This window comes from Daucus carota, chromosome 5, assembly GCF_001625215.2.
Source record: "Daucus carota subsp. sativus chromosome 5, DH1 v3.0, whole genome shotgun sequence".
Lineage (NCBI taxonomy): Eukaryota > Viridiplantae > Streptophyta > Magnoliopsida > Apiales > Apiaceae > Daucus > Daucus carota.
Window position 1 is genome coordinate 32,213,030 of NC_030385.2, and position 23,994 is coordinate 32,237,023.

At 33.4% G+C, this 23,994-nt stretch overlaps 3 protein-coding genes across 3 annotated transcripts; all 3 read left to right on the top strand.

Moving 5' to 3' along the window:
* The first annotated feature begins 2,932 nt into the window (after positions 1–2,932).
* On the top strand, positions 2,933–9,652 carry LOC108223738 (mitochondrial metalloendopeptidase OMA1-like). Its single transcript, XM_017398134.2, has 3 exons — positions 2,933–4,033; positions 4,114–4,262; positions 9,233–9,652. Exons 1-3 carry the CDS (start codon positions 3,122–3,124, stop codon positions 9,483–9,485), a joined length of 1,314 nt encoding a protein of 437 aa, XP_017253623.1. The 5' UTR covers positions 2,933–3,121; the 3' UTR covers positions 9,486–9,652.
* Positions 9,653–12,144: 2,492 nt separating this feature from the next.
* On the top strand, positions 12,145–14,833 carry LOC108221591 (mitochondrial metalloendopeptidase OMA1). The gene is made up of 3 exons (XM_017395458.2): positions 12,145–13,752; positions 13,835–13,983; positions 14,421–14,833. Exons 1-3 carry the CDS (start codon positions 12,838–12,840, stop codon positions 14,671–14,673), a joined length of 1,317 nt encoding a protein of 438 aa, XP_017250947.1. The 5' UTR covers positions 12,145–12,837; the 3' UTR covers positions 14,674–14,833.
* Positions 14,834–20,204: 5,371 nt separating this feature from the next.
* Positions 20,205–22,327, top strand: LOC108222674 (transcription factor bHLH118). The gene is made up of 4 exons (XM_017396560.2): positions 20,205–20,693; positions 21,144–21,181; positions 21,295–21,660; positions 21,752–22,327. The coding sequence occupies exons 1-4, from the start codon at positions 20,447–20,449 to the stop codon at positions 21,818–21,820; spliced, it is 720 nt and encodes a 239-aa protein (XP_017252049.1). The 5' UTR covers positions 20,205–20,446; the 3' UTR covers positions 21,821–22,327.
* Positions 22,328–23,994: the final 1,667 nt, after the last annotated feature.

Here is a 23,994-nt window from a genome sequence, read left to right on the forward strand (position 1 = left end):
GAAATGTAGTAGCTAGTTAGACTGATTATTAGATAAATTGATACTTGCTAATTTCTTGCTATTAGTTAAAAATGTTTTGCAGTTCTTTATTTACAAGAAGCAACTGGAAGAAGTTAAGGAGGAGTTGGTGAATTTCAGTAAAGTTGATTCCTCAGCAATGCACAGCAGATGCTAAAACTAATCTGACTCGCTGCTCAGCTTCTGGTGGAAAGGAATCGAGGGAGGCATGTAGTGGACATTTATTGGTAATCTCTTGGGATCATATCATACTAATCAAACCAGCTCCATTACTGAACCAAAACCTGTAAATCAGGTAATTGACTCCAGACCAACAGCATGATCTATGAATGCATATGCTAACGGGTTAAATGTGGAAAACTAGTACTGGGGATGCATGCAAAAAAAATGTGGAAAACTAAATAAAAACTATTTTTAGTTCTCATACATATATTGCATGCAAAATAATGTGGACAAATTCTTTAATTCTCATGCATATATTATGATGCATTTTTATTTGATTTTTAATGATTAAAATTGCATCTGCTTAATATCTATTCGTAAAGTGATATAAAGTTATCTTAATGATTAATTTTAGTTTGATATGTAACCCTCGGAATAACTGAATAACAATTTGGAGAAAGAGGAGGGACACAAACATATGACCTGTCCTTCGCTGTTCTCAGTCTGTCTCTTCTGAAACTGATGATCATCTCTTACAGGTTATAGGCCAAATTATCTGCATTTCTGTCAGAGAGAATGAGAAAAGTTAACCGGAGCACTGGTTGTTTGTGACTTTGTGTAACAATCTAGGCAGAAGAATGGAGATTGATTGTATGAAAGTTAAGTTTGAGCACAATGATACTTTCATAGTTCTTGTTTCTTAGGCGAAGAGTAGAATAATTTGATTGTCCAATTATTGAAAGGGTTCCGTAGAATCATAAGAATATGGTTCAGTGGTGGCACTGGCGGAATCATAAATTTTCAGAGAATTGGCAAAATAATCCTTCTTTGTGCACAGGTGCGTACAGGGCATTAACACAAGAATTTCATTCTGACGAGTTCTTGCTGTGTAGATTGTTCATGTGTTTGACCTGTTAGGCTTCGATGTATTTATCATTTTCGTATCATGTAATTTGTTATATAATAATTTCATTAGAATAGATATTACGCAAACAAAGGAATAGCACTAAAATTACTTTGATAAGTACTTTAAATTATATTTTTCAAATAAATCTTTATGATATTTAAATTTCTTTTCTTATAAGTTTGTTCAAACTCCAAACTCACCCCACCCAAATCAAACACGGTTATATTACAAATTTGTTTCATATAAATCGTGTTAGAAGTTTTCACATGGCAAGCTAACTGATCGAGTGAAGAATTTTAGACGCTGCTGAGTTTTTTTTAGGAGAGAAAGCATGCGAAAGCAATTTTCATCTCAATCCCATTTTTGGAGTGAAATTATGTTATACTAGTATGTTTGCCCGCTCCGCATGGGCGTTGAAAAATAATGTTTTGAAAAAAAATATGTTTGATTAAATTTGTATTTGATTGTAGTTGAGGTTTTTTGATTTTGGATGGAAATTATTTTAATTTTTTTTTTCTATTTTTTGTTCTCATCTAAAATAAATTCTAAACTAAAAAATATCTGATAATAGAGTTAATCTCATTAGTCCAATATTTGGTACGATTAAAAGTGGCAATTGTTTTATTTCGTATAATTTCGTTTCGTGTATTTTCGTGTTTTGTGTACTCGAGGTGAAAATCGTATCCGCCCGTTATTGGTTTCGTGTGCCTAATTTTTTTAGGAGAGAAAGCATGCGAAAGCAATTTTCATCTCAATCCCATTTTTGGAGTGAAATTATGTTATATTTGCATCATTTTCACTTGCTTTCCTTTTTTAAAAAAAACTCACAAATAGGAGTGAAAATTAAATAATTTTACATTCCTTTCACTTACTTGCATCCCTAATTATAACTTTGGAGTAGGGAGTTAGAGTTGTATTTATTTGAGAGTTTTAACTAATTTAATTTTTAATAAAATATAGGGTGTATTTAGTTCAGATTTTAAAAAATTTATTTTTGAAATTTTATTGTAATTCATAACATGTTGAAACGAGTGTTGTAAAAAACGGGAATCGGACTTAATCGGTGAATTTATGGAACAAGAATTAATCGGAGATTAATGGAATTGATCGGGAATTAATCGAATTGATCAGTGATTAATCGGAGATTTAATCAGTTCGACGAGGTACGGAACATGGATTAATCACCGACTTTTAGAATAGAGGTTGAAACATTTAAATATAAAAATTTTATATTAACTTTGTAATATTTTATCTAGAATCTGCTGAACTATGCGTAAAAACAAAATTGGATGAAATTTATTCAAATCCATATATTATTATTAATTTCTTAAAATAATTGAATACACTATTAAAACTGTATCTTTGCATGATTTAAGTCATTTTTAATTTTAAATCAGAAAATTTGTTATAAATTTGACTCAAACTTAATAATAATTCATAAACAAATTTAAAGTTAGAAGTCGGTAAGAAGTATGCTTGATTAATTTTTTTTATATTTAGGAATTTTAAATAAAAGTTGACTTGAGTATTAAAATAATTATCCATAAAATTTATTTTTACAATTATATTCTTTATGACTTACATATAATATAAAATTATCGAAAGAAATAATTTAAAATAGAATCTTTCACATTAAACTATTATAAAACATTAATCATTATTAATCTAGTACATTTAATATATGTTTTTTCTGAAAAATAAATCATTGATAATATCTTTTAACAACTTATTTAAAAATGTTTATTAAGATTAGTAAAATAGTACCTAGTAATAAAAAGTATCTGAAAATTAGCAATAGGAAAAAAAAGAAGTTAAATTTGAAAGTACAGTAAATTTAATGTTTTTGTGGTTTGTTTGGTTAAACGGTGGAGCTGGAACATGTTTATGTTACTGCTTCAGAGTTGCTTCTAGACTCCAGTGTCCAGACATTTCCAGGTCGGTCTCTAATTTTCAATTTTTTGAGTACCCTTTGATCTTTTCTTTGTTTTCTCTTGATATATAATCCTTGATTCTTACATGTATTGCTAAGCAACCATGGGATTGTACAAAAGATCCAAGCTTTTTCTTGATTTGTTTAAAAATTACACCTCAAAAATCACTCCCAGCAGCACCATTAAACAATCAATTCCTAAAATAAACCAATATGAATCATCTTTTTCAAGCGTGAACAACAGTAGATTGTATGGGTTTTCTCCAATTTCAAGAAATTGGGGGTCTAATTATGGGTATAAAAAGAAAGAATTGGGCGTTTTAGTTGGGAAAAGATTTTACTATGTTGATCGACATCAAGTTCGTCACTTTAGGCCAAGAGGGCCTAGGCAATGGTTTGAGAATCCAAGAAACATTTTTATTGTTATGGTTTTCGGTGGTGGTGTTGTGTTTACTCTGTATTTTGGGAATTTGGAGACGATACCGTATACCAAGAGGACACATTTTGTGCTTTTACCACCGGGCATGGAGAAGAGGATGGGTGATTCGCAGTTTGAGGAGATAAAGAAACAATTTAAGGGGAAGATATTGCCTGCGATTCATCCGGATAGTATTCGAGTTAGGTTGATTGCCAAAGAGATTATCGAGGCATTACAAAGGGGGTTAAGGAAGGAACAGGTGTGGACTGATGTGGATTATAGTACGGACCATGTTGGGGTGAGTGAGAGTGGTGGGGATCAGACTTTGATGGTGTTAACTGATAGTGCTGAAGCAAATTGGAGTAAAGAAGATGAGGTTCTTGATGATAAATGGGTCCAGCAAAGTAGGAAGAAAGGGGAGGAGAAAGGTGTGAAGTCCTCGATTTCTCATTTGGAAGGTCTGAACTGGGAAATATTGGTTGTGGATGAACCTGTTGTTAATGCGTTTTGCCTACCAGGTGGGAAAATTGTTGTTTTTACGGGATTGCTAAGACATTTTCAGACGAATGAAGAGATTGCAACTATTATTGGACATGAGGTATGAATGCTATGCTGTTTTAAATAAATAGCGTATATTGGTTTGGTATGTTTTATATTTTCTTATGTCTCTTCGAATAGGTTGGTCATGTTGTTGCGCGACATGGAGCTGAGGGGATAACAAAGAACTTTTGGTACTTCATTATACAGCTGATTCTTTATCAGTTTGTTATGCCTGATATAGTCAACTCCATGTCACATCTTTTGTTAAGACTGCCCTTTTCAAGGAGGTGAGATATATTCATGACTTTTACTTGCTTAGCTTTCTTATTCGTTTGCATGGTATGATGTTGTACATAGAATTCATAGCAATGGCTTCTTTTCTAAAGGTATATAAATGGTTCAGAATAATTTTCACTGGTTTTGTTAATTGCTAAAAATCGCATTTTACGATTAGCGCTTTAAAATTGACCCTTGCATTTCTGTCTTGATAGAATAATGATCAGGCCAAAATGTTGAAAGCTCTCATTGCATTTTGTTCATCTAACATGACAACATATGCTGGGTTTTATATTGGTCTTGGTGTACTAGGACAGATAACATTTGTTGGTATACGTTGAGGGCTTATCAACAAATTCAGCCCTAAGGTGATTTTGTGAATGGAAAGTTGAATATTCCATCTACTATAGAACAAACTCTGACTTGCTAAATAAGGTGTACAAAATCCTCCGCGCTATTCTGTAAATGATCCAAAATACTATACTCTGCATTGTTTCTTTGTTATGGAGGTGAGGGTGTAGGGTGCGGCTGTTTTCTTTAAGTTTCATGTCTCTTATTTATGTTTCCTAGATCAACCTCACTCCACATATTATGGTCATTTAATGAAATTAATTTACAAACATTCACTTTTCTTAAACTGTGTTAATTTTTGAAAGTGGACATCTAATTTGAAACTTAGGGAGTACATAATTATATTGGAGTCCATAAAAAAATGAAAATTTGTGTCACCAAGAAGGTTTGATGTGTGTTCATCGTGTTTTCAGGTTTTCAGATGTCAGATAAGTCTCTCTATATTTAAAAGTGAAATTGTAAAAACCCCATCAACCTTACCCCAAGTTTAAATCCCTAAATTAAAAATAATCAATTTCAATTCAGAAAAAACAATGTTGTATAATCAAAGCTACCATGACATGATATGTTGGGATTACAACATTATATGGAGAATAAACTATGTTATGGACTAAGGCATGATAACATTACTCTTTATTATAAATAAACTACTAGACTAATAAACCAGTAGCTCCACATATATAATTAAATAAACAACTACACTAATTTCCAAACACTAAATACAATCAAACTATTTCACTAACAAAAAATAGAAGACTCCTATTATTTTCTTTTTCGTTGCTCATCATTTAGCCTTGGCCAAACACTTCTTTTTAATTGTTATTATTATATTTTTTTCCATTTTTTCTGTAGTTTTTTGCCTTCACATAATCACATTATTCCAATTTCCAAGTAAAAAACTTTTTGAAACTATGCATTTGTGAAACAAGTCATCAGGAGTGTCTCCACTAAGGAAACTTTAGCTCCACTCCTTCAAACTGATCTGGTATCTTATTCCCTGCATCATTTCTCTATTATGGAGGTGACATTCCGTATAATTAGGTAACAAGACATTTGGCTACTGGTTTCCTCTATATTAGTGGGGTCTGTTTGTTCTTTTGTTGTTCATTCTGAGTCTTTTGCGTTTCGATATACTTCTCTAACCTGATGCCTTAGCTAGTGACATTCCTTATTGCAACCACTATTTTCCTCCCCTGGCTGTATTGGTAAAACTGCAAAATGAGAAGTTACAAGGGCTGAAGTGAAAATTCTGAAGTTTAGAAGTTATCCTGATTTACTCCAAAACTTAAAGGGCTGGTTTGATTAATTTTAAAACTGTAAGAGTAGTTTGTGAATTCCATGGAATATTGGGGCTGGATTCGGAAGATCAATAGAAATGGGGTACTGGAGTGCAATTTGACTCACACTTTAGGCTAAGAAGTTTAGTAATTGGCTTAGGATATCAGGCTGACAGGCTCACTGGCAATTGTTTCAAAAAATAAGAAGCGCCAGTCAGCCATAGACATGCATTTTCAAATTCTACGTGGGCATCCTCTAATTTCTAAAATTTTATAATGTGGAGAAACTATCAATTTTCTTTTAAGGGGGGACACGTGCCCCCCCATGCCCCTTAGATTTCGCCCGTCTGTATGGGTCTATGAAGCAGGAGTGCGGGCGCGGGGACTTGGTGTGGGGATACGGGAATTCGGCAAAAAAATAGTATGGGGATTTGGGTGTGGGAGGATATGACAATTAAGAAAATAAAAAATATATGTTATACATATAGTTAATTAACAAACTAAAGGAGTAGCATTCAAATTAAACCATATGGTCAAATACACAATTTTATCATACTTAATAAATGAAAGACATAATATTCGATATTCAGTTGACACATGAAATCAATCATCTCGATTATCATAGCTTCCATCTTGATTTTTTCCGGCAGTAGCTACTGCCTTTGGCAATGAATTCCATTATCACAGTGCCACAAAATTACAAATCCTTCCCGCACCCTCGTGAATCCCCGACCAGATATGCTGGGATACGCCAGGTGGTGCACCCGGTGCGCACCCAGCCACACTGCAACACCAGCACCGCACCCGGTGCGCAGTGCAGCACCTGGGTGCCGCACAGCTTCATAGGTATGGGTAGTAACTAGTGTGTATGTGAGTGTAAATGTGCAGTGTGTATGTATGTATATCTATTTAGATATCTGTGTCTCCACTCATATATTGCTTTCTGATATCTATCTATGTACACATACATGCTTTACTTCTATGTACCATTTGAATGGCTGAAAGAATATTTATGCTATAAACTAACCTGGTGGTCAGATATTCTGACTCGACGAAGAGTCCATTTCTTAAACAAGGAAAAAATTCTAGCTTAATTTACAATGAGTCGAGAATTAGAATGCTGGTGATAACTTTCATAAATTGAAGAACTCTATAAACTACCACTGCAGAACTATGCACTGAGAAGAAGAACAGCAAATGAACAGATATGTTCTGCTGTCATGACTCAAAGGACTACATTGTAATGAAAAACATATCTAGAATGAAACTAGTGGGGCTTTATATAGAGCCCAATACCTACTCTATAACAAAGACTAAACTACCCTTGTATTTTATTCCCCAATACTCCCCCTCAAGCTAATGAGTGAGAACAAAGTGAAACTCTTAGCTTGAAGATATAAAACAAAGTGACAAAACATTTAAGCTCTAAGTTGGATGTCTCTCGACCTAATAATGTCAACCTTACTTGCAAGTTCTTTCACAGATCTTACCAATAGCTTCACCTCCTTTTTACATCAAGATAGAGCTTTCTTGCCTTAGCTGTTGAGCTTCTATTGCCACTCCTCCATTTTCATCAGCAAGTTTTTTTTTTTTTTTTTTTTTTTTTTTTTTTTTTTTCCCATCTGAACTCTCCTTCAAAGTAAGAAGTTCCGCATGCATGACATCCCTCTCGTAACCAGCTGACTCCATTTCTTAAAGCATCGACAGTCTCTGTTGTAGCTTTTGCACCTTCCAGCACTATCATCTGATCATGAATATAAAAAAAAAACTCTTTCTTTTTTTAAAAATTAAATTGCCGCCCTTTTTTCTTGGCTCGAGTGAACTCCTTGGCCTTTTCAACTCAGCTGTAGCCTTTTTCAAAAGAACTTTATCTGTCTTCTCCAGCATTTCAAGCGTCTCAGTTAATTTATCCAAAGTAGCAAACATCATTAGTTTCTGGTTAAGGTTTCCCAAATACTCGATTAAACATGTCTGATTGATGATAATGAATCAGAAACCTTTTATTCAAGAAACAGAACCTTTTCAGTAGCTTCATCATGCTCATTCTCCAAATTCTCATAAGATGCCAGTAAATTTCCAAATTCATCATTCTGGTCTTTGTTGCTAGAAGTAGATTTTTCATAACATTTTAAGATAAAGAGCAATCCTTTCAGAACACAATATTTCCTCTTTAAATCAGCTTGAAGTATAGCAGTTTTAAAGATGACCTCTTCAGAAAGAAATTTCACCGAATCTATCACTTCAATAAACATTATTGCCCCTTTCACATATTTCTGAATTTCCACTATTTTTTTTTTTAACCTCTTCAAAAAGTCCTGTACACTTCATGTGTCTCGAGTCCATTGACTTGACAATTTCTCAAATTTAGAGCTCAACTTCCTGAGAGATTCACAGTTAATCTCCTCACTGCAAGCCGTTAATCATGATTGGTCATCAGTTTAATTACAAGGGAACTCAAGGAGACTTGGCACCAGATCTCGTTAACCGTTCCAGCTAAATCCTCGTACTCAAAATAATTTTTCACCTTTTTCAGTTCTTCTTGCCTTGGTACTCCAAAATCCTCTCCGCATTAATACTCTGGAGCAACTTGGATATAGAACTGGCATGACAGATTCTTCTTTGTTGTAATTACTTTTACAAGTTCACTTCTCAGTATATATTGATGGAGTGTACTGTATATATTCATCCTTGTCCAACCTTGTCCTGACAGGTTCTCCACGTACTGTCAACAGAGGACTAATTTATGTTCACATCCTGACTTTGCTTGCCATTAAATACCTACTCTATAACAAAGACTAAACTACCCTTGTATTTTATTCCCCAATAGATGGCTATACAGAGCATATAAACACAGAAACATGTGATTAGAGCGTTTGTAGAAATGTAAATCTCCGTTGTCTAGTGAGTGAAGAATGATATGATTAGAATTCTTCAGATGTTACCGAACACTAAGTTCCTGCTGTACGGAGATGACTTGGTAACAAGCATAATTGGATTGTCAAAGACTCAAATCAATTGTCAGAATTGTGATGTTAAAGTGCTTACTGGTAGTTTAGAAATTTGACTACCTGACATCTAATGACACTATTTCTGGGCACGTGGTGAAAATCTCTTATGAAGTAGTTTTATCAGTTCTGAACCCAAAAATATTGGTTGGTTGGGTAGTGTTCTTATTTAAATCTAAATGTTCCGGGACTTGTTTAGAACATCTTTAAAGCCATATGTTAGTGCAACTGCGCAAGTGTTGCTTATACCAAATTCTAACTATTGTTCTGATCATCTATAATGGTTCTTCAATAGATACTTACTCATATATAGTGTATGTTCAATTGCATAATTAATTTGTATTTTAGGATGGAGATGGAAGCGGATTACATAGGGCTATTACTACTTGCTTCTGCTAGATATGATCCTCGAGTTGCACCTATGGTTTATGAGAAGTTAGGCAAAGTTACCGGTTCATCGGCCATGTTAGACTATCTTTCTACACATCCCTCTGGGAAAAAGAGAGCCAAGTTGCTTGCTCAGGCTAAGGTTATGGAAGAAGCAGTCTCTATTTATCGAGAAACCAGAATGGGACACGGAAGTATTGAAGGTTTTCTTTAGGAGTCCTATCAAATGCATCATGGACGCTTGTATCTAATGTCACTGAGTCAGTAGCACAGACTACAGATGTAAGCAATTTATTTCTGCGTTGTGTGATCTGAGTTGCACTGATGGTTTATTAAATCGTAAGAACTTAATCAAAGGATTTGCTGGTAAACTTATTGCAACGCAAGTGATGCAGCAGCATGTGGAATTCTTTTTTCTCTAACAAAGCTCTCCCACAAAAATATAAAGTATTTTACGGATATGTCTGTGACTATGTCAAACAAAATAGGCATATATTATCATGTAATTGTCCATGTTTGGAAGTTATGGGTTCATATTTGTAAATTTGAAATTGCAAACAGAATGGGTACTTGCAAACACTTCACAATAGAAATAGTAGTCGAAAATGATTGGTTACTATAGTGACAATCGTAGTCAAATTAAAAACCAATAACTCATCAAGTTTTTTATTTTTATAAAGAAGTAACTGGAGCATGTGGCCGTAATATATGCAGTGATCCCAATAATTGAATTTAGTCATTTCATCTTATAAAATTAAGAAAGGGACTAAATTAGCACGTGAAGGAAATATATAAATAGTTAATCCCTCTGTACCGATCATTTATATATAAATGGTGGGTAAAGTAGTGGGACTCATATATATTTAATGATAGATTATGAGATAGTGGAAGAAAGTAGCGAGTGTAATAGTGTTTATATTATTATAGAATGAAGATAGTGTAAGAAAATAGTAGGTGTAATAGTATTTTATATTATTAAAAGTTATTATTTTTGGAATGTATAGAAATGATAGAATGTCCTAAAAAAAACTGTATAGAATTGACTGGGACGGAGGGAGTACCGATATTGATCGTCAATTGTTGAATCTATTCTTGTATCAGGGATAGTAGTCTAACGTTCAGATTGCGTGGAATAAAGGTTCGAAAGGATACAGTAGTTTAAGACAGTACTCTTTAATTCTTAACGTTACATGAGTTTTTACTATCGAGAGATGAGCTGCATTTGACATTTAAATGTAACAAATTAACAACAAATTCCACTGAAATTCAAACTTTTTCGAATCCCGCAAAGAACCCTATTGGCATTTCACATCAATGATTGCCACCTAGAATGTTACTCCCTCCGTCCCAATGAATTGTATACAGTTTCCTTTTTGGGACGTCCCATCAATTGTATACATTCCAAAAGTAGTAAACTTTTATAATATAAAATATCATTACACCAACTACTTTCCTCCACTATCTCAATTCTATAATAATATAAACACTATTACACCCACTACTTTCCTCCACTATCTCAAATCTATTATTAAATATAAATGGGTCCCACCACTATACACACTTTTCATCTAACTTTACTCATTTCTTACACATTTTCTTGGTCTCCGTGTCCCAGCCATTTGTATACAAATGACTGGGACGGAGGGAGTACTTTTCTCGAGTCCGGTAGAAATTCTTTAAATTAATACTAGGTAAATTAATAAATTCTCTAAAATAATAAATTTGTCTGGTCCCGACTTAGACCAATGTAAAAAATTGAAAAATTCGATAAAATAATAAGATAATAATTTTTGAAAGATCCCTTCATAATTTTCGGTCTCAAGAAAATCATAAATTAATAATTCATAGAAACTGAAAAAAATATATTACGTTGTATTGAAATATGAGTTGTCTGTTTTCCTTTTAGATTTCGCAACACCCTTTAGATGAGAAGCTATCCTGTGAGATATGATTGAATACTCTAACATATTCATGTAATTTTTATGCCAAACTTGTTTAAAAATATATTGAACATTTGAACACATTTATTCCTCTTATTTACATTTCTTGTACAGTACTTTAAAAGTCGTTACTGATTTCTAAAACATATGAACACGATTGTTACTAATTTACCATGAGTGTCAAAATTCTCTGCAATGTGATTTTAAGAGATATAGACTAATTTGCTTTTTTGTTTGGTATATTAATTTATATACAATATGCCTTTTTGTTTGGTATATACAGTATAATCAGTTAAAAACTTTTTAAATTAATAATTATTAATTTATCAATAAATTAATAACTCTTTAAATTAATAAATTTTCCCGGTCCCGACATTATTAATTTATAGAGTTTTTACTGTATTAATGCATAAGTGCATAAGATTGCTATTCCATCCGTCCCTATTTAATCGTTATATTTGTGAAAAAATTTGTCTTTAAATAATTGTTTTATTCTTGTTCCAAAGTATATATATACAAATTTTTTCATATTTATCTCTTAATTGTTAATTTTACTTTAATTTTACCACCGATATTTTTTTAATATGTGTGTTTTTTACAAATGTGACAATTAAAAAAAGACGGAGGGAGTAATATATAGTGGCTGTTTGGCGGGGCTTTTAAGCCCCGCTTCTGGACTTTTAAGTTAGAAGCACTTATTTCGTACCGTTTGTGTAAAAAGTCGAGAAGCACTTATAAAAAGCTAGGATTCCTAGCTTTTGTTTCATGACTTCTGCTTTTTTCCCAAACACTTTAATCACTTATAAGTCTTAACTAACTTCTAACTTCTACTTCACTTTTTTATTTTAAGCAAGAAGCATTTATTTTAAGCTCACCCAAACAGCCCCATAATGTAAGGATTAATGTTATATTTCTGTCATTTACTATACCAATATGTCAAAATTTCGACGTTGTTAAACATGTCTTTGCCTTTAATGAGTAACGGTAGGTTTAACGGAATTATTATACAAATCAAGGAAGGGAACTAGAGGCTTTAAGGGTCGGAAAGGGAGCCGGAGCCCCGCCGCGGAACACTCGCCGGAGGCAACCTCTGACAGTTGAAAGGGAGAAATGAAATGATGGGGTGTGTACAAGCTTGTGTAATTGTGTGTTACTGACTGATGAGAGTGTGTATGTGTATTTGCTGTGTGTGCATGAAGTTTGTGTGGGTAATGGCGGCGACGTAACGGTTGAGCCGTCGAGGGGTTGATGGCGATGGGAAAATGAGGGATGGGAAGGATGGATGGTGTGATGGTGAGCGTGTGTAATAAGAATTGATGAGAAGTGCATAATTATGTTAATAAAAGAAGAATAAGATGTATGATAATTGCATATTAAAGATCCAAGTCACAGTAAATTTAATAAAATGTATAAAAAAAATAAATGTATAGTTAATACTACTTAATAAAATTTTGAATGATTCACCGATGACTATGCAAATATGAGAGTATCTTGTGCCGCAGGTTAGACATTCCGAAAGGTTCTGAACATAGAGTAAATTTAATGTTTTTATTGTTTGTGGAGTTAAATTACAAGTGTAGTGACTAGTGACTGTCAGAACATTCTTATATGTATTGCTAAGCAACCATGGGATTGTACAAAAGATCCAAGCTTTTTCTTGATTTGTTTAAAAATTACACCTCAAAAATAACTCCCAGCAGCACCATTAAACAGTCAATTCCTAAAATAAATCAATATGAATCATCTTTTTCAAGCGTGAACAACAGTAGATTATATGGGTTTTCTCCAATTTCAAGGAATTGGGGGTCTAATTATGGGTATAAAAAGAAAGAATTGGGCGTTTTGGTTGGGAAAAGATTTTACTATGTTGATAGACATCAAGTTCGTCACTTTAGGCCAAGAGGGCCTAGAAATTGGTTCGAGAATCCAAGAGACATTTTTATTGTTATGGTTTTTGGTGGTGGTGTTGTGTTTACTCTGTATTTTGGGAATTTGGAGACGATACCGTATACCAAGAGGACACATTGTGTGCTCTTACCACCGGGCTTGGAGAAGAGGTTGGGTGATTCGCAGTTTGAGGAGATAAAGGAACAATTTAAGGGGAAGATATTGCCTGCGATTCATCCGGATAGTGTTCGAGTTAGGTTGATTGCCAAAGAGATTATCGAGGCATTACAAAGGGGGTTGATCAGGAAGGAACAGGTGTGGACTGATGTGGATTATAGTACGGCCAATGTTGGGGTGAGTGAGAGTGGTGGCGATCAGACTTTGATGGTGTTAACTGATGGTGCTGAAGCAAATTGGAGTAAAGAAGATGAGGTTCTTGATGATAAATGGGTCCAGCAAAGTAGGAAGAAAGGGGAGGAGAAAGGTGTGAAGCCCTCGATTTCTCATTTGGAAGGACTGAACTGGGAAATATTGGTTGTGGATAAACCTGTTGTTAATGCATTTTGCCTACCAGGTGGGAAAATTGTTGTTTTTACGGGATTGCTAGAAAAATTTAAGACGAATGAAGAGATTGCAACTATTATCGGACATGAGGTATGAATGATATGCTGTTTTATATAAATACTGTGTATTGGTTTGGTATATTTTGTAGTTTGTTATGTCTCTCTTTGAATAGGTTGGTCATGTTGTTGCGCGACATTTAGCTGAGGGGATAACAAAGAACTTTTGGTACTCCATCATACAACTGATTCTTTATCAGTTTGCTACGCCTGATATAGTCAACTCCATGTCACATCTTTTGTTAAGACTGCCCTTTTCAAGGAGGTGAGATATATATTCATGACTTAACTTGCTTGGCTTTCTTATTCGTTTGCATGGTATGATGTTGTGCATAGAATTCAGAGTAATGGCTTCTTTTCTAACGGTATATAAATGTTTCAGAACAGTTTTCACTGGTTTTGTTAATTGCTAAAACAGATCGCATATATCTCATTTTAGGAGTATTGCATATATCGCATAAATCTCTTATAAAGTAGTTTTATCAGTTCTGAACCCAGCATATTGGTTGGGTAGTGTTCTTGTGTATATCCAAATGTTCCGGGACTTGTTTAGAACATCTTTAAAGCCATCTGTTAGTGCAACTGCGCAAGTGTTACTTATACCAAATTCTAACTATTGTTCTGATCATCTATAATGGTTCTTAAATAGATGCTTACTCATATATAGTGTATGTTCGATTGCATAATCATTTTTTATTTTAGGATGGAGATGGAAGCGGATTACATAGGGCTATTACTACTTGCTTCTGCTAGATATGATCCTAGCGTTGCACCTAAGGTTTATGAGAAGTTGGGCAAAATTACCGGGTCATCGGCCATGTTAGACTATCTTTCTACACATCCCTCTGGGAAAAAGAGAGCCAAGTTGCTTGCTCAGGCTAAGGTTATGGAAGAAGCAGTCTCTATATATCGAGAAACCCGAATGGGGCACGGAAGTATTGAAGGTTTTCTTTAGGAGTACTATCAAATGCATCATGGATGCTTGCATCTAATGTCACTGATGAGTCAGTAGCACAGACTACAGATGTAAACAATTTATTTCTGTGTTGTGTGATCTGAGTTGCACTGATGGTTTATTTAATCGTAAGAACTTAATCAAAGGATTTGCTGGTAAACTAGCATATTGCGAAGCAAGTGATGTAGCAGACAATGCTCTCCAACAAAAATATAAAATATTTTACGGATATGTCAATGCGACTATGTCAAACAAAATAGGCATATATGAACATATAATTGTCCATGTTTGAAAATTATGGGTTAGTATTTGTAAATTTGAAATTGTAAACGTAATGTGTCATTTTTTTTTTACGTAGCTGAACCAACCGGGCAAGAGAATGTGTACTTGCAAAACTTCACAATTAAAATAGTAGTCGATAATGATTGGTTACTATAGCGACAATCGCAGTCAAATTAAAAATCAATTTCATCCATTTTTTATTTTTTATTAAAGAACTGAAGCATGTGGCCGTAATATATGCAGTGATCCCAATAATTGAATTAGTCATTCCATCTTATAAAATTAAGAAAGGTACTAAATTAGCACGTGAGGGAAATTATATAAATAGTTACTGATATTGATCGTCAATTATTGAATATATTCTTGTATCAGTTCAGACTTAGACTATGTAGGAGCCGCAAGTTTATGAATAAAATAGAAAAAGTACTCTCTCCGTCCCACCCAATTCTTTACATTGGGTTTGGGCACGAAAGTTAAGAAATATGTATAAAGTAGTAGAAAAGAGAAAGAAAAGTGGGTGAAGTGGTAGGACCCACTGATTTTTAATATATAAAAGAGAGATAGTGGGGTAAAAGTAGTGTGAAAAAGAAGAAAAAGTGGGAAAGTAGTGGGACCCATTAACTAAAATAGGAAAGTTTTGTAATGTAAAGAAATGGGTGGGACGACCAAATAAAGAAACTGTAAAGAATCTGGTGGGACGGAGGGAGTATTAGATAGTAGTCTAACGTTCAGATTGCGTGGAATAAAGGTTCAAAAGGATACAGTAGTTTAAGCCTAAGTACTCTTTAATCCTTAACGTCATATGGGTTTTTACTATTGAGAGATAAGCTCCATTTGACATTTACATGCAACAAATTAACAACAAAATCCACTGAAATTGAAAACTTTTTCCAATCCCGGAAAGAACCCTAATGGCATTTCCCATCAACGATTGCCTCCTAGAAAGTTACTTTTCGAAGTATTAATGCATAAGTGCATAAGATTACTATTCCCCGTCTCTCTTTAATCTTCACATTTGTGAAAAAATTTGTTCGTAAATAGTTGTTTTATTGTCATAGACGTAGTCAATAGTTGTTTTATTGTCATAGACGTAGTCAGAATACATGATGACTAGGGGTCGAAAAACAATCTCATAAAAAAATCAGCCTTCTGATGTGTGCCCGTGCCCAAGGGTACATAATATAAGCATCAACTCTCATGAAAATGACTTGTTTTTATTGGTGGAATTGGTGTTAAAGCAGGGGCCATTAATATTTATTATTCATCCACCAATTAAAAATTACTATATTTGAAAGTTAGTGACTATTGTGTGCCCTTGTCACACCATAAAAAAGATGATTTCATTTTTTATATAAATTTATGCACTTTTGGGATTAAATGTTTTATGTCTCGGGTCAAAAAATTTACTTTTTGGGGGTCAAAAATCAAAAAATTAAATTTTATATAATATATACAAAGAGGATATGAAAAAGTGAGGGGATGCAAGTGACCCTGTGTGATGAACGTAGCTACGCCCCTGCTCATTGTTCCAATGCTTATTAATACATATTTTTTTTTCATATTTATTCCTTAATTCTTAGTTCATGATTTGACTTTACCACCAATATATACACTTATGATTTAGTATTTAATACAATAAATAAGGACATACATTGAAACAACTTAAAACATTTAATTATTTTTAATATGTGTATTTTTTGCAAATGTGACAACTAAAAAAGGACGGAGGGAATAATATATAATACAAGGCCAATGCTCTATTTTGTCACTCTGCTATACCAAAATTTTCAATTAGCCTACTGAGTCAAAAAAGTGTCAATTAAATAAAAAAAGCATTTAAAAGCTTTCATTCATGAGATTAAGGTTTAAAAACATTTCAGCGCTTTCCTTTGACGAGTAACGTTAGTTTTAATGAAATTGTTATAAAAATTAAGGAAAGATGTGAGTGTGTTTTTGATGTGTGCACGTAAAGTTTGTGTGAATAATGGCGACGACGAAACGGCTGAGCCGTCGAGGGGTTGATGGTGACGGGAAAATAAAAGATGGGGAAGATGGATGGTGAGTGTGTGTACTATACGGGGCTCATGTGCGTAGTAGAGAAGCATGGGTGTGTTTTGGGGTTGAGTCCCACATCGTGTCGGCAGTGGTGGTCGGGGGAGGGAGGGAGAGAAAGAACGGGGTAGGAGAGACTCCGGCAGGCGGATGATCGATAGTGGTTGTCACCGTGGGTTATCGGAGTTGTGTTGCCGGGAAAGGAAGGAGAGGGAAATCGCCGACGGTGGTTATTGTTGAAATGGCAGGGGTCAAAGAGATTAAAGCGGGGAGTCTGTTTTTGTTAAATTTTTAACAGAGATTGACAAAATAATCTATTTACAAGTTTTAAATGATACAATTAATTGACAGATTTTTTTTGAGTATAAAAAAAATAACGATTCCCTAAAATCGTTGTAAATTAGGTATTATACGAAATAACACACACAATAGATTGAGAAAAAAAATATTGTAAGAAGTTTCCAAAGACATGGTTTTGTGTGTAAAACTTGTCGTTTTTTCCTTATATTTTAAAACAATTAAAATGATTTTTTTAATGAATTTTGGTTTTTTAAGGTGTGACATAGAAAAATATATTTATCTTATAAATATATATAGTTTACCAGTTTTAAGTTGATACTTTTATGAATCTAGTAATAATATTAATATGTTATGAATCCAACAAGAGTATTAGTATACTTTCTTATTAAAAGTTATTACATAAGTACTGGAATTTTTCATAAAACTATAATTAGTTTTAGATTAAATTTGTAAAATGATTTTTTCAATGGTTGAACAATACAGATGTCAAGATTTTTTAGTATCAATTTTGTATATAAAAACTAAAATTTTACAAATTCATTATGTGTGTATTTTTAATTAAACTAATGTGTTTTAAAACATTTTCGTCTTATTGTAAAAAGGTACTTTTTTTCTATAAAATAGACAATGTTTTTTTTATAAAATATGTATTGTACGAGTTAAACAAAGATAATGATTTTTCACTTAATATCGTTGTTAAATAAGCATTAAACATGTAGACTAAGCTAATTCAGACAACAATATATTGTATCATTATGTGAAAACGTTTTACATTATACCTCATAATAACACTTGTCTGATTTTAAAAACCGTCTTTCATAACATAGTCTGAAGTCTACTTAAACAACGATTTTATTAAACTGTCGTATAAAGCTATAGGTTTACAAAACATGACACATAGAAAGTGTTGTCTGATTGAGTTTTTTGGCCAATGATTTTGAGATCCCTGTAAGATTTATGGTTTAGACAATACTTTTGGAATGATGAAAATTAATAGTTGTGTCTTGTTTTAAACAACGTTTTCCCTCCCGTTGTCTGATGATCGCGTTTTTCTTGTAACGAGGATTATTAAAAAGTGCATTAATATGTGAATGATGAGAAGTGCATCTACAAAAAATTAGTGAGATAATCCCCAGCCCCTTGTATAAAAGAAAAATTAAGATGTATGATAATTGCAGAGATCCAGGTCACAGTTGAAACTATTGAGAATTGACAGTTTTTTTTGTTCAATTTCTCTCAAGTGTTCTCGACAACAGTTGACACGCTAGAAGAAATTAACCTTCAAATTCGATCAGTATAATTTTAACTCTTAGGTATTCGAAAACATACATTACATTACCTCAGAATTAGTTTAAAAGTTAAGAGCATATATAATTGCAGACCTATATAAATGAAGAATATCATTACAGCACAAACGTTTGTGAATTTTTTTTCTTTCCGCGATAAAGATGAATTACATAAATTCAAATACACGAATCTTTATTGAGCTTCGAACTTCGACATCTTACTACCGAGACGAGTAGGTGTTTGATTAGTCAGCCTTATTCGCAAGGACTCTTTATGGGACAACCGCAAACCCTGGCAAATCTTGTTGGATCCCACTCTCAATTGTCGAGTCCCCTTTGAGGGCACAATGCCACCTTGTATATACGCATAGACATAAAAATGTGGTAAGCAAGTTTTGTTCTTATACTTTGTTAATTCGCTGTATGCATTTTATGAAAAGTGGTCCATCCATTCTAATTATACACAATACAATAATGTTTAAATAAGTTGAAGTATAAATGTATGTGAGGAAACGTATCTTCCCTGTGGATATTGTTGGTAACACTTATCTCTTTTCCCTTCGGAAAAATCCAACTGGGGTCTGCGCTACCCACCGCAAGACTCGATATTAGACCAGATACAGGCATACAATCGTTTTGCATCTCATCTTTATATTAAAAAAATGAAGTTATTTTCCATAATCATCATATAAATTTCCAGATGATCAAGAAGCAGGTCCGATACCATTATAAGGACCACGCATGCTTCTAAATAATCTAATTTTCAAAACCAGCTAGTTCTGAAGAATATACCTAAAATTTATCTGTAAGTATGTATCTTTATGTGTACTAAAACAAAACACCCTTGCTGGTTAGTTAAATGGATAACCTAAACATTTTATTATGCGTAAATTTCTTCTCAAATCTCAATTTTCAAAATAATCTCCTCTAAACCTCTCATCTACAATTTTCATTATCCACTAATTCTCTTTCCTTCTTAATTAACTCTCATTCTACTATTATTTTTTTATATATCGATTACATATGTTAATTTATTTTATATTCTTTAATAAATATTAATTTTATATCTTTTATAGTTATACGATAATTTTTATTGTTCATATTACTTGACTTTTGATCATTTATTTAAATATCTTGACCCATAATAATATTAATTATCTTTCCCATAGATTAAGATATTAATTATAGTTATATATATTACTTATAAGGATGATCTTTTTATAAAATTAAATTAAATATAATTATGATATAACCAAGCTGATCAGGACTGATCCAATAACTGAATATAAGGTATAGTAGGCGTAATTCTCCACCAGAAAGAACGAAGTAAATTAAAACTAGTTGGAAGGTTCAGCAAAGAACTCCCTAGTAGACAATTATATATTCTCTCTAAACCTTTACATTGATTAATATGGACTTAAAAAAATTAAAAGAAGAAAAAAAGAAAAAAAAGAAATCAGGCGATGATCCGCATTCCAAATAATTGTAATGAAATCATGAGGTTGTAATTGAATATTAGATTTGAAATCGTGGGGTTGTTAAGAAATGTGGGCTAAAAAAATAAGCATTTGTACACAACTACAATTCCCATATAACCGGACCTTTTAAATTCAATTGTTTGTGAAGTCCGTAGCAGTTTTCTCCCATTGACCACAAAGAAACAAAGAACAAGTCATCTACTTGTTTCAAAATATAGATAAACCATATAAACTATTCATCACCTTACAATACACGAGATGTGTGAAGGAATCTTAGGTGTTGATCATGAAGATCTCGTACCCTAACAAACGTATCTCTCCAACTCATTAAAGTTAGCTCAATAATCTTGTGTATTGAATTTTTATTGTTGAGCCATGTTTTCTTTAAAACAAGGAGATGAGCTGGTATTCCAGATCCAGACCAACAACCCTAATCCGGACCAGCAGTCAATCCAGCAAGATCTTGCTTTGAGCCAAGCCTCACCACAGGGTGGCAATAAAAGGCTTCGTAAAAAGCCGTCAAGTTTCGGTGAAGACACTAGTAAAGATGATGAGAGAAGCAAGAAGATCATGCATAGAGAGATCGAAAGGCAAAGAAGACAAGAAATGGGTCAACTTCATGGATCACTCACAGGGCCGGTTTTGAGGGAGTGCAACAAGTGCAACAGCACAGGGCCCATCAAAATTTAGGGCCCCAGATTTATGACTACTTCTTTCTATCTTTTGGTATACTCATGATAAATATAATATAATATTAATATTTCTTTAATTTTTACCATTATTTTATTTAAACATTAATCAATTCTAAATTCCTAAGACCCAGTCATGCACGTCTCTTCTTATTACTTCTCTCTCCCCACAAACTAGTACACTGTATAAGTAGTAAATCCCACACGACCACACACATATTTAAGTCCAACTAATCAAAAAACAAACAATTTTTCAGTTGTAGTAGTTTAATTTTGTGTATAATATTTTGTTATTTTAAATATATTAAAATTTTGTTCTGTCATTTGGAAGGGCCTCATTCTTAAAGTCAGCACAGGGCCTCAAAAAAGTCCCAAACGGCCCTGATCACTCAGATCCTTACTTCCTCTTGAGTTTATCAAGGTGATGAATTTTCTTCTTTTTTTTTTTCTTCTAATCAGTTTTTGGAGTTTGAATTATATTTTCTCTAGGGCTCGGTTTTTGAAGTTTAACAAGATTTTGCCTTGTGTTTTTAGGGAAAGCGTTCGATATCAGATCATATGCAGCAGTCTGTGAATTATATTAATCACCTTCAGAGAAGTATCAGAGAACTAAATATCAAAAGGGATAGACTCCACAAGATTCCAAATTATACCACTGTTATTAGTCAAGGGAGTGGAAGTTCAGATTTTCGTCTGCCTAGTAATTTTGATAATGATGTTTCTGTTACAGTTTCCCCGTGCTTGTGTGGTGTTGAGATCATCATTACTAGCGGATTCATGGAAGAACAATTTCCCTTATCAAAGGTGATGCAAGTACTAATTCAAGACGAGCAGCTAAGTGTTAGTACCTGTGCTTCTACTAGAGTAAATGAGCGGTTACTGCATACTATCCGTGCTGAGGTAAGAAATTAAGCAGTCCTATAACATGTTAATTGTTCATTTAGCTAGGGCTTTTTAAAATGACAATTATTTATTGAGAACATTCTTGCAGGCAATTGATCCGATGTCCATTAATATCTGTGAGCTGCAGTGGAAATTGTATGATGTGTTATATGGTTGAATTCCAAGTAAGTGTACGTAGGAAGCCTGAAGCCCACAGTTGACACTGTGTAATCAAACATTGCTAAGATTTTGTTCCTTACTTGGCCGAGATTTGAAGTATCTACATTTCATTTTTACTAATTCTAGATTATGTTATCAAAGTCTAATCCCAGCACAGCCAAGATTAGCTGTTAGAAAATGATTGCAATGTGGTTGTGTCTGCTCTAACAAATATGTAAGCTCTTGATGGCACGACTAATTGAAGAGAGGAGTGTCTGTAAATATTGAAGACATGGAAATTGTGGTGTGCAAATTAAGAGTATTGTGTCAACCAAAAGTATATGCTCTTTAGTACGTTTTAGTTAATGAAGGACCATAAATTGATTGTTCTATATTTTCGCAGTCGTGCCTATATGTTGAAACCCAGGATTACTCAGCCAGCTTCAAAGTTATATGCCTACTAAAATCTTGAATACTTGGAGCTTGCATTCTGATTAACTCTTCAATACATTGATTGGATTTTACATGCAGTATCGTTCAAATGCAGCAATAACTGGCTAGCTGGTATCATCTTAAGTTACTGAATATATCAATATTTTGAGGCATTGGAAAATAACTAAGTACGGTGTTTCTCATTTTTATGTGGTACTATATATATTGAACAATTATATGGAAAAAATTTGAGTGCAATCCTAAGTGCAGTAATCTTATGCCCTCGGCCCTCCTCTTGTCTTGGTGAACAACAGCTTGATACTGTGGTTCTCAGCATAGAAAGATGATTATCCAAATTTCTAAATGATTATTGTTGTCCAAATCTCACATGATCCGACTGCAGTTACTACAATTACACGAGTGAAACAGCATGGGCTAAAAGCTCGTGATTGATTCACGTAGAGGCCACCGACTCTCTGCAGCATTGCACTCAACGAGGATCTTATAAAAATTAGCACATATGATCCTGAAATTATTGCAAATAGCTAGAGAGGAAAATCATCTCTAAGCTAAGCAATAGGTACAAGATAGAACTGAGGCTAGCTACAAACGATCTTGGCCACTATAAAGCAGAACGTAGTGATGCTGCAAATTTGGATAAGTTAATTATCTGAATTAGACTTCATATATCATCTATATTCTAGTACTTGCTCAACGTAAGAGTATGCACAATCTTAGTCGAAAACTCTATATCTAATTCAAGATTTACATGAAATAGTAGAGTATGTACACATACAATTGGAGGGGAAGAAGATTTTTCCTCTTACAGATCAATCAATCAATAGGCATTCTATGATCCCTTTGATCTCAAGCCTCTTCAAACGTGCAATAGTCAATAGTACCATATCATTCTGAATCTAAGTAAGCTGATATAATCTTATCTACATATTAGTCTGTTTCATCCGCTTAATCTGTGTGCGAAGATTTGCTAAGTACGAAGGAATTAATCTTTTTCCTTTTCTAACCATATTCGTGCTCAAGATTCGAAAATGAGAACAAAATTGAAAATAATAACGAACGAGTGTAATCTTGAACCTTTCTTTTATAATATATCGGAATAAATAAGTAGCATGGTATTATTACGAATGACTGATCAAATGCAACGAACGAAGAAGAGTGAATGCTAAAAATAACATTTATTTTGAAATGATAACATTTTTTTTTATCAAAATGAATGAGATTATCATTTTCCGAAGGAGTTGATTTTATCTTACCTGACGGGATACCCGATTGGGAGTTGTAAAAACCTTACTTTCAGTTGGATAAGTAAAATGGTGGTAATATTGAATCATCGTAATTATAACAAAATGGTGACGAAACCAATTACCATCTGTCAAAATGTTGAATAAAGAATACTCCTATAAAATAAATGTGAACGCGGCTGTAATTTATATATAGTTGATCCTCAGTAGTCAATTTAGTTATCCAGTAAGACATGATGAAACTTGTTTAAGCACATGATCATATGTAATCCTCTGTTATTGACTTGGTATAAAAGTAGTTTATCCCTTAGTAGAACAACGTTGTAAAACCTACTACTACTCACTGTTTGAATTGTATATCAAATCATCATATATGCAACAAATAAAGTTGTAGCAGTGAAATCGAAGTAATAAATTATTCATATTCGAAGACGGCAGGTCGGCAGGTGATGTCGCAAAGTGATCATACTGTGATAATGTCCCACGCTATATAAAGAAA